The sequence below is a fragment of the Lactuca virosa genome, chromosome 7 (genome assembly GCF_052849685.1).
Source record: "Lactuca virosa cultivar CGN04683 chromosome 7, Lactuca_virosa_CGN04683_v6, whole genome shotgun sequence".
NCBI lineage: Eukaryota > Viridiplantae > Streptophyta > Magnoliopsida > Asterales > Asteraceae > Lactuca > Lactuca virosa.
Window position 1 is genome coordinate 135,660,632 of NC_136432.1, and position 17,391 is coordinate 135,678,022.

Consider the following 17,391-nt stretch of genomic DNA (forward strand, 5'->3'; position numbering starts at 1 on the left):
TCGATAGGAAACCTCTCACCAAATATATTCAGAACACTCCTACAGAATACCCTCGCAGCACTCACGGTACGATCATATGCAATCTCCACCTCGAGTGGGAAATCCAAAGTCCTCGAAGCATCTCGGAACTTTTTGCTGAGCGCAAGAGACACAAACGATCGGGTAGCCCCCGAATCAAAAAGAATATGGGCCGACATACCATTGACCAAAAAAGGTCCCTATATAAAATCATAACCATGTAAGCATAAGTAATAACACAAATCAGACATGAATAGATCACATACCAGTCACAACTTCTGGCGCTGTACGAGCCTCCTCGGTAGTCAACTGAAATGCACGACTCTTCACCGCAGGAACTTCCGCCTTGATCGGGCGGCCATCAGTAATCCTCATCGTGGCGGGCGCAGGCATCGCCACCGCTCCTCCTCCTCCTCTCTAATCTCGGACAATCGGCCTTTTATGACCGATCTGGTTGCAATGGAAACTAATCAAGCCCTTCTTAGGGCAATCCCGGCTCATGTGACCCGGCTGACCACATGCATAACATATCGAGCCTGCTGCTCGACAGGCTCCACTATGCGGCTTACTGCACTTGGCACACCGGCCACGACCCTGCTGGGAGGATCGGAGGTCTTAGGCTTATTGGCCTGACCTACAGATGCCTCAACCTGCTCCGGCTTCCGCTTTGTGCTGAGCTCCAACTCAATTTCCCGTTCCCGGGCCTTCTCCACCATGTCATTCAGGGTCTTGCACCCTGAAAAGCTCACAAACTCCCAGATATCATCCCTCAACATGGAATGATACCTCGTCTTCTTCATCTCCTCAGCCGCAGCGTACTGCGGGACCAATAGTGCTCTCCCCCGAAACTTGGCGGTAATCACCGCCACAGTCTCTATAGTCTGCTGCAAATCCTGGAACTCTCTCACCAAACGATGCACCTCAATGGACTGTGCAAACTCCTGACCAAACCTCCTCACAAACTCCTCCCAAGCCATCTCAGCCACACCCACTGATCCCACCTCCCGGGTAACTTCCTCCCACCAGTCCTGTGCTCGATCCCTCAACATACAAGATGCGAACCCCACCTTTGCCGCCTCGGGGCAAAAGCTCGTGCTTTGGGCATTCTCCATGTATGCCACCCAGCGTTGACTAGTGTTGGGATCCCTGACCCCAAAGAACTCAGGCGATCCACACGCCTTAAACTACCTGAACGAGGGAGCTCGAGCCCCAACCTAGCCTGCAACAATCTCGGCTCGGAAAGATCTAAGCCGCTCCTCCATGACGCCCTCCTTGACGGTACCAAAGATCACCGAGGTAGCGTCAAGTATGCCACGAGTAACCTCGACTGCGATAAGGTCGCGCAGCCTCTCATCAATGGGCTCTACACTAGAGCCTGAACCTAATCCAGATCCTGAACCCGAACCTCGCGTGATCATCACCATCCTTAACTGAAAATATCACATATAACAAAATAAAGAATTCGAAAGGGATTCCTCCTCACCGGACTCCTAAGAGCGATCAGGTCTATCATTGATTCGGGTACAGGTCATGTGCTTTCAGTAGTACGGGCCCAATACTACCTTCCACACCTACCTGTATCTTCCCTAAGGCCATGTCTGATATCCCTACTTCACCCAATCATAGATCATGAATCATAAGCACAACACGAACTCAGATCCTAGACTATTCTAGGATTTCTCATTCATCCTCAACCAAAGACTTACATTAATCATAGCAGGTTGCCCTCTGCATACAAGTTGAAAAACGATTTTACCTCTTCCTCAGTTTGAGTTTTGACACACCCAAGAGTGTGCCCAAATCCCTAAACCAAGGCTCTGATACAAACTTGTAACAGCCCAAAAATTTCAAGTAAAAATTTTCATTTAAATATTAACAATTCATGTTTGATAATTAGAAATTCCCATCAAAATTTGTTTTTCCAAAAATCCATTACATCAACATGTTATTCAGAAAGATCAAAGTGTCCATAACAACTTAAGGGAAAAATGTTGGAGTGTGCACACTGCGCCATCAAGCCGGACCCTTGCCCTTAGAGGTAGAAGTACCTAAAACATTCAACAAAACAGTAAGCACACGCTTAGTAAGTTTCCCAAAACACACAAACATAACATTACATAATACCATGCATACATACATATAAGTTTGCCATGGACTCCCTACATGGTCTTCATTGGAATGCCCTGGGCTACCCCCATGGTCTTATGTCCCCGAGCCATGGGCTCCTCCGATGGTCTACACATAAGTCCACATATAGATCAAATAGCAAACAACTACATATTCCAATACAAAACATCTCATAACCATTAATGGGTCGGCCTTGGTGCCTTCGACCCATGAGTGTAGTGAGAAGACTCACCTCGAATACTCAACAATAGCTGACTAGGTCCCGGCTCCGAATATCAGCTCTACTCGACCCCTAAACAGAAGCAAATCCTTAGATTCAACTCAAAATGCCCCAAAACCCTTTATAGGTCAAACTTGTTCAAAGATCAAAGTCAAAAGTCAAAGTCAACGGTCCAAGTTGACCCAACTCGATGAGTTGTCCTTCAACTTTTCGAGTTTATCAATTAACTACACAAACCGGGAAAAGTCCTATCAACTCACCGAGTTCACTAATGAACTCGCCGAGTTAGCCAGAAATCCAACAGCTTAATGCCTTAAGCTGTTTCCATCGATTCTAAGAACTCCAACTCTCAGATCTCCTTCAAAATGATGTCTAGAAGGGTAAAGTTTCCAACTTTACCCTTAAATAAAAATGAGTCAAACCCAAACCCTAGACTCATTAGGTTGAGGCTTGATCCATTAAGCCCTTAAACTCTCAAATCAAAGTCCCAAAACACATATTTGCCATCCAAAGGTTGGAATAACACATAAACTTTCTAACTTTACGTCCATGCACGGTAAGAAGAAACCCTAGGGCTCAAAATGGGCTAAAAAGGAACTTATTGCATGAATGGGACCTAGAACTTAGCAAAGCTTGCAACTTTAAGCCAAAAGGGGCCATAAAATGGTCAAATCTAACATAACAACCCATGGAACACTCAGCTTCTTGGACAAATTACCCATGAGCCCAAAAACAAGATAAAACTTCAAAACAGAGAGATCTAAATGATAACAAAGCATGGTATGGACTTGATACCGTTAAGTGATTGCAACAACTGTGGAGATTCTGGATCTAAGCCTTCCCTCCAAGCTTTACACCTCCAACTTCAAAGCTTCTTCAAAAGAGCACAAAAGATCAACACTCCACAAGCTCACACACTCACAAAAGGAGATGTTTCACTCTATTAGGGTTTTCTGGACAGAGGAGGCTGGTAAGGAGGCCAACCAAATGACTTAAGGCCTTTAAATAGGGTGCAACACCCTAAAAATTAGGGTTTTCATCCCAGCCGCCAACTCGCCGAGTTGGGACACCCTGACTCGCCGAGTTGGGACACCCTGACTCGCCAAGTTGGTCCATTAATATTCGCGGCCAAAACCCTCTCGACATGACAAGTTGAATCCTCCAACTCGTCGAGTCCCAAAGGAAATTTATAAATAATTGGAGAATTAAACTTATATCGGAACCAAACGTTACAGACAGGAACGATAAGGGAGGCAATGGTTGTGAAAAAAGAAATATCATATTTGGATTAGAATTTAGAAAACGTTTTTCAAAATTAGAAGCTATATTTTTAAAAAATGTCAAAAATATATTTTTACGTCTTTTGTCTTCTGAAAAACAAATAATTTTTCCTCTAAGTATCTTTCCTCCCACAGACATGAGATGTAAAAAAAAAAACCTTTTTGGAAAAAAAACCATCTTAATCTGTCACTTAAATGTCAAAAATCTGCTAAATTATATATCAAATGTGTTACAGGCAAGTCGATCGATCTAACTCAAACAAATTTAACTAAACTAAAACCAACAAAATATAAACATAAATCCACATATTAAACAGTAAAATAGGCAAACATCCTTGAAGGTCTTCTACACCTTCTCCTTAACCTTTGAACTTGAAGCAATTAGACCTGCTGGGATAAATGCTAAGGTGAGCTTCATACTAACAAGTTTTTTTTTTTTTTTTTTTTTTTTTTTTTTTGAAAATATCATATCCATAAATCATGGAACGAGCATTTCACATTCAAAGGGCAAATGCCTGAAATACCATTTCCCCATAAACAAATATTGATATCATTCACTCCTAAACTGAATTCTTTTAGGTTAGCATATATCTATATTTAAAAGTAAAGAATAAAGTATATATCCATATTTAAAAGTAAAGAATATGTATCATTTTCGATTCTAAACTTATTTTATTTTATAATATATATGTCTGTATTTTTTTTTTTTTTGGTGAATTATAGATGAAACTTTGGTCATTAATCTCAGGTTTTACTTGTAAAAATTATTATAATATGATATAACAATTATTTCTTCTAGAAAAATCACGTAAATCCATTTTTTTATTAGAAATGGTATTCCCATTTAGAGGAGGCGTCCTCGGAGATGGTTCATCAGATACAAAGACGTCGCAGGCGACATTGCATTACCCTCTGTCACCCCTACTTGAAATCTAGCGACTGTCCTAATCATGTGAGTCTGATACAAATTCGAGTAGATCTATATCAACGTTAAATTAATAATTTCTTAAGTATTTTCGACTTAAAATAAGTTAAATATTTTCTTCATTAAAATGTATATTTTATTTAACAAATAACTAAATTAAAGTTATTGATGAATAATTATATATTGGGTTATGCTATAAATATCTCTTATCCATATTTAACACCTAAAGTCAATCAAATCAAATTTTTGACATTTGATTTGATTAGAGATGACAACAGGGACGAGGAATACATGGGACATCAATCCCCATCCCCATCCCCGAATTCTCATTCCAATCCTCATCCCCATTGGGGAATATAAATAAACCCCCCATCCCACCCCCAATGGGGACTGGTGATCTCCGGTGGGGTATCAGAGATTTTTTTTTCTTATTTAATATGAAAACTTTTACTTAAAGGAAAACTCTAAAATTCAATTTTAACAACATAAGTTTAAAGATTTTACAAAATATAAAATATCTATAGATTGCATAAAAAAATATAAACAAATTTTCTACCAATTTTAAATGTACATGAAAAATTAGGTAGAAAAAAATTATCAAAGTGATATTTGAGATAAAATAGATAAACCAAATAGAAAAAAAAAATAATACACGAGTTTAAATTAGATAAAAGAAAAATAAAAAGTATAATCTCAACCAAGTAATTACTAATGAGTTAGGTTACTTGGATCAAGTTTTATGTGTTGTAAATTGTACTATAAATATATGTTTTGTATTATTTTTATATATTAGTATATATCGGGGGCAGGTCAAGGGTCGGGGATTAAGGGTATCCCCATCCCCATCCCCATCCTTACTTTTTTATTCGGGGATTCCCCATCCCCGGTCAACTTGGGGATTCCTCAGTTAAAATGGATGCGAGTTTCGGATTCCCCATCGGGTATGGGGTTTTTTGCCATCCCTAGATTTGACATCATTTTTTTTTCTTTCTTAACAGAAATTACTATATATTATTATTATTATTATTATTATTATTATTATTATTATATTTTAATATTATTATTATTACTATTGTTATAAATTTCGTATAAAATTTTAACATTCGGAAAACATTATATATTCGAACGGCTATATAAAATCGGTTTTTTAAATATTTTTTATATTTTAATATTAATATTATTATTGTTATCAATTTCGAACACATTTTATAAATCGGACAATATAAATTCGGATAGTTATATAAAATCGGAACAAAAGCAAAGTTTGTCCCTATTAATTACAGATCAGAACATTCGATTGCATGGAAAACATTGTATAGTGTTCGACTAAATGTTTTCAATCCGCATAACGCACCATGCAATTGTAATACCATACCAATTAAGATCCGTAATTAATAGGGACAAACTTTGCTTTTGTTCCGATTTTATAAAGTTGTTCAAATTTATAATGTCCGATTTATAAAATGTTATTCGAAATTTATAATAATAATAAGAATAATAATATTAATATTAAAATATAAAAAAATATTTAAAACCCATTTTATATAGCCGTTCGAATTTATAATGTCGTCCGAATATTAAAATTTTGTGCAAAATTTTTAATAATAATAATAATAATATTAAAATATAATAATAATTAAAAAAGAATTAAAAACAACAAAAAAAAACAAAATATGAAAAAAAAACACAAAAGACAAAACCTCATATCAAAGGTGTGGGATTGAAAAATGAGGGGTATTTATAAAAAAACCGTTATATATTTAGAGTAATTGTTAACAAGACAAAGTTGGCAAAGGTATGTATCACACTTAGTCTTACATTCTGCTAAAAGCCTTTGAGAAATAATTAAATACTTAAATTGAAAAATATTTTCAACTTGGTTGATGAATTGATACTACACACATAACAAATTATTGTTTTAAAAAGTTTCTGAGAAGTAGTAAGGGTTTAAGTTTTAACAAAGTATTGTACCTTCGTTTCATATGTCGAAGCGACTTTATCCATATGTCTTTTTTCTGATTCGATCAATACACCGTGTTTGTAAAAAGTTTCCGATAACAATCCCAACAACTAGCCCACTTCCAACTCCACAGAATATGATAATCCAATCAATAGTTTCCTTTGGAAGGAGAGACGCAGACGTATTTCTTGCACTTGCTGATGGAAGTCTTGTCACCTTTGAGTCTTGACATTCCTTTGATAAAGGTAGTCCACACAACCGGGGATTCCCTTCGTAGGAGTTGTTCTCGAATGTATTAAATTGTTTCCCTTGCGGTATGTGCCCATCAAGATGGTTGAAGGACACATTGAAAATCGCAAGGAAACCGAGTTGCAACAATTGATGAGGAATTTCTCCGGATAGCTGGTTTTGAGAGAGATCCAATGATTCAAGATTCGTTAGGTACCCCAATGATGGCAAGATAGGTCCGGTAAAACGGTTGTTTGAAAGGTTGAGTGATTCAAGCCCTTGAAGATCTTGGAGTGATAGTGGGATTTCTCCTTCAAAATAGTTCGACGAGATATCAATAGCTGTGAATATGGTTAAAATCTTTTGGTACTCTGTTCTGACACCTTTGTGTATCAATGTCATGGAGTATGATGAATTTGTGTGGAACGTTCCCAAGGCAGAGGATATCTCGGATGCCATAACGGATGAATTGCCTTCATAGACCGATTTCATAGCATTCCAAGTTTGGAAATACTTTTGCTGCAACTGACCATTAAAATCGTTGTTAGAGATGTCTATGATCCGCAACTTAGAGAACTGTGAACCAACATTTATGGAGCCTTGAATTGGACCGTAAAAGCTGTTGGACCGCAAAACCAGAACTTTCAGTTGGGCAAGAGTTCCCAACCAAGAAGGAAAGATGTCATTAAAGGAGTTCTCTCCAAGCGAGAGAACCTCTAAATTTGTACAATTTATCAATGATCTTGGCAGCTGACCCATAAATCTATTTTCGCTCAAATCGATGCTTTTCAACATGCTTCCATGCATAAACTCATTCATCATTGTTCCATGGAAGTTATTTCGTCTCAGATTAAAAACCAACATCGAATTGCTTAAGCTGCCTAAACATGGTGGAAGTGTTCCGCTCATGTGGTTAGAAGACAGATCCAACAGTTGAAGAGGTTTCACTTCACATATTAGTGATGGTATTTCTCCAGTCAGATTATTATCTGAGGCGTCATAAAAAACTGTTGTTTTTGGTGGAATTGGTAGTTGTCCTCGTACCTGATTATTACCGATGAAAAATCCTTCTAAACGTTCCCATGGCAGAAAACGAGGATGCTGATGAAAGCCAGTGATTGAATTGTTGGAAAGGTTAATCACCTGTAATGTTTCTCGGCTGTTGTTCCATATCCATATCGGTACCATGCCATCTATTTTGTTGTAGGCAAAAAATAAGCCATTCATTCTATTTTGGAAGCGCAAAAAGGCAGGAAATTTCTTCACGTTGCATGATTGGAGACCTAAGACTTTCAAGTTTGGTAAGGTGCTATCGCTATAGTTGTTGTTGTCCACTAATGAGATTTTGTTATAACCTAAATTAAGATTTTGGAGTTTGTTGAGTCCTAGGAATATGTCTAAGTCTAGCCTACCACTGAACTCGTTATACTGAAGAAAAAGAAGCTGTAGACTTTTAAAGTTGGAAAAAGAGCGTGAAATTGGTCCTTGCAATTGATTTTTATAAAGGACTAACTGTGTTAGTTGTGTGAGGTTGAAAAACGAGGATGGCATATGACCGGTAAGAAAATTATATCCCATTGAAACTACACTAAGTTTGGTTAGATTGGCAAGAAAGACTGGGATTTCCCCGTGTATATTCATATTAGCTAGAGACAGTTCATCAAGTTTAGTCAGCTTGCCAATCCAATTGGGCAAGCGTTCCTTCTCGAATTTGTTATCATCAAGTTCCAAAGAATTGAGTTTCGAAAGACTGACCAATGAAGGAACGAAGCCTGTGAAATTATTGCTACCAAGACCCAAGTTAGTGAGTTGTGTCATATTAGAGAGCGAACTTGGCATGCGCCCCGAGAAAGAGCATCCAGAAAGGACCAATAATATTAAATGGTTTAGGTTGCCTATGGATTCTGGTAAAGTCCCAAAGAAACCTGTGAAAGCTAGATCCACATGTTCAAGTAAGCTTTTTTTACGAAACTCTGGGAAGGAACCAGAGAGGTCGCTATTGGATGCCAAACTAAGAATTTTCAACTTTGGTAGCTCAAATATGGCTACAGGGAATTCATCTTGAAGCAAACAATCTTCTAGCATGATTGACCGAAAAGAAGAAAAGTTGGCCAAGAAATGAGGTACCGAAGAATTAATGTCAACCCCTGAGAGATGGAGTTCTTCAAGTCCTGTTAAGTTTTGCACCAGGTTCTTCAGGCTAGGACTTCGAAGCTTTAGTGGATTCCATGACAGATCTAAAGAAGACAATTGCACCAATTGTGAAATTTCATTCGGGATTTGGCCACTAAACCCACAACCAGAGAGATTGAGGCTTCTTAATTGCTTTAGACTAGCAATCTCAGACGGGATTTGAGATTCATAAAAATCATTCATTGCAAGGTTGAGCCTCTGAAGATGAACAAGGCGGAAGAGGGTGCTGCTAGAGTTGATATGCCCACAAATAAATCTTTCGCTCAAGTCAAGACCGATCACATGACCATATTCATCGTCTTTGCTACAGACCACTCCATCCCACGAACAACACTCAAAACCGTTATTCGATGCATTTCTCGTGGGTTTCCATGAGTCAAACATTTGAAATCCACTCATAGCACAAGCAGCATCATCTTCATGAATGATGCTTTGCTTAAATTGGAACAAGGCCGAGCATTCCTCATCATGGCTTAGTGATGATCGGGTGCATGTGACTGTGACAAAAACGTATACAATGGAGATGGTTTGTAGCAAATAGAAGTAATTCAGGTATTGAGCCATGCATAAAAAAAAAGGTTTATTCTCATTGTCTTTGGACCCGCTTTATTGTTCTTTATATACACCATGTATATGTTCAAACATTCAACCATGTAAATGGATAAGATATCATTCGTTGTGGGAAAGGGCAAAGGGGGACAAATAAATGGCAGATGAAAAATCCACTAATAGAGCCAAACCAAAAAGACTTACAACCCTAATTGCATTGTTTTCCCATCTTGTCGACCTTAAAACAAGTATTTTTTATTATGTAACCTATTTTTTATTTTATTACTCTTTTTTTACCATAATAACATACTTTAATAAATCTTATCATTATAGCCATTGGTGGCCTAAATGATAGATAATCAGATGTGATCTGATTGTTTACATGGATGTCAAATCGACATTACGAGCATTTAATTTTAATTTTTACAATATAAGCTTATTTGTAGATACCTTTTATATCTTTATCGTAGGGTCATATTAAATGTACCTCTAAGATCTTAATTGTCAGCCTACTGTTGATTTCTATTTCCGATAAATTCACATGCATACTAATTGGTTACATGATTTTTTACACTTCCAGAAACAGAGAGATGGACGATTCCGTTGGAAATCCATCGTTGATGACCAACAACAGTGACAGATCAGCGAAGGGCACAAATCGTACGTTATTGCTAAATATTATACTTTGATTTTGTTTCTATTCCAACATTGTACTTAGATTTTTTTTCTTACCACGATATTGTAGTTTGAAAAGTCAACTAATATTAGCAGTGAAAATTATTTATGTTTGGATAACATGCATTGGCAGTTTGGCACATTATTCCATAACTGGATAGATGTTTCAAAGTATAATGTTTTATACGGACCGAATCAAAGTAAGATGAAAGAACAACGCTGCACATGCACAACTACTGTCACTTTAACCCATCCATTAGGAAATGGAGGAAACATTTACTAGAGTCAATTGGTTTGAAGTTAAACCCTACATATTATCAATTGATAGAGTGCAATAAAATATGTAACCTAATTAGGACCGCAGCATTATTCAACGTATCTCCCTTTCAGATATCTACAATGCAACCTCTTAATTAAGACCGTCACATTATTCAACATATCTCCCTTTCAGAAATCAATTATACGAAACCTATTGTATAAGACTGAAGCTTTGTTCAACATATCTCCCTTTCAGAAATCAATAATGCAACATATAAGACAGAAACATTATTCAACATTATCCCTTCCAGAAATCAATAACGGGTAGGAAGGGAAATACATGAAGAAAGAAAATTTCTTTTTTGGGTAAATTACACCAATCGTCCATCGTGCATACAGAAAGCGTGTTTAGTCGCTATTTTCAAAAATTAACTCGGATCGTCCCTCGTTTGCTTAAAATTTGCGTGCTTCGTCCCTGCGTACATAAAAAGACTATTTTGTCCTTAATAATTTCTTTTTCAATTTTCTTTTATTTGTTTATAAATTTTAAATTTAAAGAAAATAATAAATAAATAAATATCTCCACTTGATCGGACCTCCCCCTTCCCTTTCCTCATTTTGCTTTCGTCCCCCCAAACTCACCTGAAACAAAAATGGCAGACTGCCTCTCTCTACTCTGCTTCCGTCTCTCACTACTTCTCTGAAGATAAAAACCTTATTACGACTCTACAACTCTAGATCCATCGACATCGTTGTGGAAAATAACTATGTTGTCTCTCCTGTCTTTGTATCTGTAAATTGGATTCAAACGAGAGACGTTGATAACGATGAAGTCGCCTTCAACGATTACACTGTCGACCGAAAACCTGCAACTCTAAATTTTCCATCACCTTAGTGTTGATTTCCGATAGGGGATCCCGAGGGGTTGTGTGTCGATATCAGTTGATTTTCCGAAGTATGCGAGGGGTTGTGTGTCGATTTCCGGTGGGGGTTTGATTCCTCTTAAGACCACCACAGTAAACCCAACTTCAAACTCTGATTTAGGGGTTGTGTTTCTTTTGATTATATTTGAGCAAAATGATTTTGGGTTTTGGATTTAATCAAACTAATTTTGCCCTAATTCTGAGTAGATTTAGGTTTGTGGTTTTTCTAAGATTGTTACATCAGATTATTGTTTTAATTTTGTTTGCTGGTGGTAGTTGATAGCAATGGAGGTGGCAGATGTGGTGTTTGAGGGTGGAGGTGGATTTTTCCAGTAGTGATGATGGAGCGGTGACAGATGGTATTCGAATGGGTTTTTTTTTGGTTTGTTGGTGTTTGTACAGGAGGGTGGCGGTGGTGGTCTTAAGCTTTGAACAGGTGGTATAAGGAGGAGGTGAAAGGTGGCTTGATGGAAGCAGGGTGGTGGTCTTGAGCTTTGAACCGGGGAGTTGGGTGGTACAAGGTGTTGGTAGATTTCCAATTGTAGTTGTGCAAGTTTCTATTGGTGGTGTAGATTTCAAGTGATGGTGGTAGCTAGGTGGACCCATAATCTTAATTAAAATATTTATTAATAATTAAAAAGAACGTAAATGTCAAAATAAATGAAAAAGAAATTACAAAGGGCATTTTAGTCATTTCATGTATCACAAAGGATGAAATATACAAATTTAAACTAACGAGGGATGAAGCGTGCACCTTTCTACCATATAAGGGATTGTCTGAGTTAATTTTTAAAAATAAGGACTAAACACGCTTTCTGGCATATGCACGAGGGACGATTGGTGTAATTTACCCTTCCTTTTTTTGTAGGCCTTTTGGCATAAAAGTCCAAGTTTTGCAATTTTTGTGGCTATAGTCCATCCAACGATTTTTGGTGGATTAATGCCTAATATTTTCAAACTTTTTTTCATCTATGCTATTTAGCCGGTTTGCCTGTCCATAGCAGGTAACTTTTGGCTTAGATGGTGCTGACTAGGCTTTTCGCTGACGCGAGGCTGACTGGGCTAGCCATGTTAGCATGTTATTTCTTAATCAAAAGATCTGAAAAGTCTTAAAAATATGTAGTTAACAAGGTTTGAACCCTCGCCTACTACAGAACAAGGCAGTGCAATTACCACCGGGATAAACAATTTTTGTTTTTTGATGCCTGAAATATTATATATAAAGTATTATACTGTTAAATCTATTATTATTATTAATATAGTTATTATTATTAATATTATATATTCTTATTTTATATATATATATATATATATATATATATATATATATATATATATATATATTATAAAGTATAAATTCACTTCAAAATGTATATAACACGTATTTGAAGGTATTTGTATCTGTATTTAAAAGTATACATACTCTTTCAAATATATATTTTCAATATATAAATACCTTTAAATTTTATTTATACTTTTAAAACATATTTTTATTGTTTTTTTATACATAAAGATAACGTTTTATACGTATGACATTTTTATTTGTAAAATAACTTTACAAATGATAAAATACAAATATAATACATTATTATACATAACATATTAAATATATAAATAATATTTTTTATACATTTTTATATATAACGTTTTTATATGAATTTTATTTATTTTAAACGAATTTATACATTTATATACGTTATAAAATAGAGTTATTTGTACATTTTTATTCAAATTTATATATTTCTTAACAAGTTTATGTATTTTTATACGCTATAAAATATATTGATTTGTATTTAATAGATATGAATATATATTTATTTCATATAAGAATAATACAAATACAAAATTCTATACGTTAAAAAATATTGTCATTTTTGTACATTAAAGTATACGTTTTTTATACATTTTAATATTAATAAATACGTTTTATTTAATTGTAATAATAATGATAATAATAATAATAATGATAATAATAATAATAATAATAATAATAATAATAATAATAATAATAATAATAACTAGCGGAAAAACTTTGGCTTCGCCCCAGGCCGTTTTTTGTATTTTTTATGAAAAAATGTAAAAGTTTTGATTGTAAGGACCAAAAGTGTCAAAATGGTTAAAGAATTAAAGTGGTTGGAATTAGCATGTTTTTAGAAAAGGGACCAAAGTTGTCAATACTTTAAAGTTTTGTGGACAAACTTTGGATATTAAAAGGTTCCTAAAAAATGTAAAATTTTGATTGAAATGACCAAAAGTGTCAAAATGGCTAAAAAATGAAGGGTAAAGTTGATAAAAAAAACATGCAAGTTTGCTATTTATAAGGGAACAAAGTTTATATATATATATATATATATATATATATATATATATATATATATATATATATATATATATCTTACTACTTTATAATACATATATAATGTGGGGTCTACTAAATTTTAAGACCAAACTCTTAAAAACAAGGAGATTAATTTTAATCCATTAGATCTTAATTTAATGGTGTAGATGATTATATCATATGGTGATTAAACATCAGCCACCGTATGACTAAACATCAGCCAATCAAATACAAAGATTAAATGTATCACCTTTTAAACGTATTGTACCATCTATTATGCTTAAAGAAACACATTTTATATTTAATAGGAAGTGCCGTTTGATATCCTCATTTACTATTTTAATCAGATACTCCCTCTCTGAATTCATAGAAAATTAACACTTTCTATCTCTAAACCGACATTTTGATTTATTAATTTAAAGACATAATGTTAGTCTTCGGCAGCAGAAACACCACCACCGTCTCTAATGTCTCCACCACTGCCACACCACCTGTGGGGGTCTCTCCTTTTTCTCCCTTTCTGTTTCTATGACGTAACCATAACTAACCCACCGCTCCTACATATCGCATCCTTCGTAACCATTAGCAAACAACCAAATCCGTACACACAACCGTCTCCACGATCTTCCACTCTCCACCACTCATTGCCCTTATCACCGTTCCTCATCTGCTACCACATCCTTAATGTTGTCGCTACTTCCCTTCGTAACCACCAGCTATGATATTTTGTGTATTCACATTTGTCTAGATCTATTTTTCTAAAGGCATATCTTGTAGAAGAAAAATGTAGTACACATTGTGAGAAGCAATAAAACGTGTGTGTTCGTTCATTTTGTTTTTTTAATATTTTTGTTTCTTGTATTTATAAAAAGTGAAATATTTATGTATGTGTTGTTCAGATCTGATTTTATTTATTTAGTTTGTTCTGTTTCGTGGCCGTTGGTGACGGGACGAGGAAGAAGAGGTTCTTTGTGTTAGCATCAGAAAAATAACAGTAAATCTGTTTATGGTATCTATGTTTGACTTGTAAATGAAAGTGTTTCTTAACTCAACAAAATTGATTTCAGGTTATTATTTAATTATAAACATTACATTTTATGATTTGTTGATTAACTTTTGTATTTTATTGGTATTAATGTAGAAAAAGATGGACAATAGATTCTAATCCTGTTATTTAAGCTAAAGTAGAAAGTATGATTTTTGAATCTAAATGGTGTTGAATATTTTGAAATGTATTTAATAAATTATTTTTTTACATTGTTTTATTTGTTACGATGAGTTACCTAAAAATCTTAAATGTTGTATTTTAGTAATATGTTGGATAGGAAAATTTTTAAATATTAAGAAACAGTTTTAAAAAATATACGTATTAAAATTAAACCTAATATTTATTTTTTTAGTAAGTTTATAGTTTGTATTGTACCAACACGACATGTGTTTGAAAAATATAATTTAAAACGTTTAAATACTAGCAAAGTTTATTTGATTCCTAGATATCATTATAATATGATTTTTTTTTTCTTTGGTAACTAAAATATGGTGATTTTCAATCTTCCTATGATATTTTTGAATTAGAGAGAGAAAGTACAAGAATTTAAATTAATGTTTACTGGTTGTGCTTCAAAAGCAAAAGGTGATGGACACAATTTTACTATTAAGATTTAACGTATGAGGAATTGCATAGAGAAATGGTCACGCGTAATACCGGATGAAGACTACATATATGATATTTTTCGATGGAATTAAAATAAATAAAAAAAAAGACATTTTGAAAGGGTTACTTTGAATTAATTATCTTTCACTTAAAAAACGATGGATTATTTTTCAAATTTAAAAAATTAAATTAAATTTTAATTTATCGATAGTTATTTATTTGAAAACTAGCAGTCTAATTTTTATGGGAAAATTAAAATTATTTAATTTTACGTATATTGTAGAAATAAATTACCAACAGCAGTAATAAAAAAATAAAAAATATAGAAAGTGACTAAGAAAAAATATGAAAAAAAATGATTTGGATACCTTTTATACAACTCTATTTCGTTTTATAAATTTTTTAATAATCTTTACATATTTCAATCAGATGGTGTGTTTATATTTTAAAATACATATTAATACTGCATTACTTTTTAATTTTCGATTCCTCAAAATTTGATTAATAATTGAATATTTCTTCTTCAGAAATCTAACAAAATTATGAAATTAGGAGAATTATGAGACATGTGTATGCATACCACAATAAAGAATAATAATCTGCTTAACTACAACGTTAATGAATGTTTATATAATTTATACAAAAAGCCAGTGGTTATTTACGTAATTTAATAATATGATTAAAATTTATAAAAATGTAATCGTTCAAACTTTCAAGGATTTTGAAGTAACCATTTGTTGTTTAGTAACAAAATAGGAAAAAGAGTAAATTACACGAATCGTCCCTGATGAAGGTGCCAAAATACACGTTTGGTCCCTATTTTCAAAAATTAAGGGGTCGTTTGATATAGCTTCTAACTGGGTCCAACAGATGACCCGGTCCAAAAAAAGTTAATCAGCTTGTTTGATTCGATCTTTCCCATCAAGGACTCGGTCCAAACTTTAGAGCTGATTCGGTCATCCCCTTTCTTTTGCTGGACCGAGACAAAAACTCAAAATTTCGATTTTTCCCTACGATTGAACACCTCAACGAGAAGAAAAATCATCTACGAGCTGTTGCTATCACTCCGAACTGCTGCTCGACGACGTCGGCTTCCTTCGACCACTCAACCGGAGACCGCCAATATTCCGTGTAGGTGAGTTTTCGTTTCTGTTTTCTCCAATTTTTTGTGCTCGAATTTTGCTGGGATGTTGGCTTTTTGCTGTGATGTTGAAGTTTGTTGTTTTTTTGTGTTCTTTTTTCGATTTGTTGTCTTAAAATCGAACTATTGATGATTTTTTGTTCTAAGACTTTTTTCGATTGGAGCTGTTGTTGTGTTCTTGTTGTTGCTGTGAATTTTGATTTGTGTTGTTACTGTCTTTGTATGGTTCAAATTGATGTGAATTTTGAACTCTTTTAAAGCTTGAAACTGTGCTGGAGTCCGCATAAGTAAAAAAGTATGCAACATAAAATTATTTGTTTTATGTGGTTCCTCAATCCACGTGTGATAGATAATCAGGGATGAACAATTCATTGTAATTTGAGAATGGAATTTCACTACGTTTCTTATCTGTATCAGATTTTATCTCAGTCGAATTGTTACATGATGTCTTTTCTTCATTGATGTGATGATTAACTCTATTTCTTCTCTAGGTTATGGACATAAAACGCTTCAACAACATGATGAGCGACCACAGGATACACTCAAGGGAAAGATTGTTAATCCATGTAAGGTAAACCAGAGAGAATGTAGTTTTGTATCTGGAAGTGGCAGTTTTGTATCCGAAAGGTAAACCACAGAGAAGGTAGTCTTTATCAAATGGTGATCCCATTGGTGCATTCATGGAGTTTTCTGAAGATCTTAGGTGGGAGAGGCAGGTTCGTTTTGCCTAATTTGGTCATACAGTTCAAGGCTATTTGCAAGAAATAGGAAGGTACTTCAAGTGTTTGAACAATCCAACCAATTCTAGCATTATACTTTCAATTTTATTTTCTTTTAGGACGTTTGTAGTTTGAAAATCTATAGAATTATCTAGGTGAAATTTTGTATTTGTATTATGTGGT

At 34.5% G+C, this 17,391-nt stretch overlaps 2 protein-coding genes across 2 annotated transcripts; one reads left to right on the forward strand and one right to left on the reverse strand.

Annotated features, from left to right (window-relative positions):
• Positions 1–3,857: 3,857 nt before the first annotated feature.
• Positions 3,858–9,581, reverse strand: LOC145123318 (receptor-like protein 7). The gene is made up of 2 exons (XM_079058530.1): positions 6,542–9,581; positions 3,858–4,032 (listed from the first exon to the last, which is right to left on the reverse strand). The coding sequence occupies exon 1, from the start codon at positions 9,513–9,515 to the stop codon at positions 6,567–6,569; it is 2,949 nt and encodes a 982-aa protein (XP_078914656.1). The 5' UTR covers positions 9,516–9,581; the 3' UTR covers positions 3,858–4,032; positions 6,542–6,566.
• Positions 9,582–11,641: 2,060 nt separating this feature from the next.
• Positions 11,642–17,350, forward strand: LOC145127181 (uncharacterized). Its single transcript, XM_079062419.1, has 4 exons — positions 11,642–11,688; positions 11,759–11,792; positions 16,981–17,055; positions 17,137–17,350. The coding sequence occupies exons 1-4, from the start codon at positions 11,642–11,644 to the stop codon at positions 17,218–17,220; spliced, it is 240 nt and encodes a 79-aa protein (XP_078918545.1). The 3' UTR covers positions 17,221–17,350.
• Positions 17,351–17,391: the final 41 nt, after the last annotated feature.

Excerpts from the sequence above, each read along its gene's own strand:
- LOC145123318 (XM_079058530.1), bottom strand. The coding sequence starts at position 9,515 with ATGGCTCAATACCTGAATTACTTCTATTTGCTACAAACCATCTCCATT.
- LOC145127181 (XM_079062419.1), top strand. The coding sequence starts at position 11,642 with ATGGAGGTGGCAGATGTGGTGTTTGAGGGTGGAGGTGGATTTTTCCA. Across the intron at positions 11,689-11,758 it reads GGTGGAGGTGGATTTTTCCA|GAGGGTGGCGGTGGTGGTCT; the intron begins GTAGTGATGATG and ends GTGTTTGTACAG. Across the intron at positions 11,793-16,980 it reads TGGTCTTAAGCTTTGAACAG|GTTATGGACATAAAACGCTT; the intron begins GTGGTATAAGGA and ends TTTCTTCTCTAG.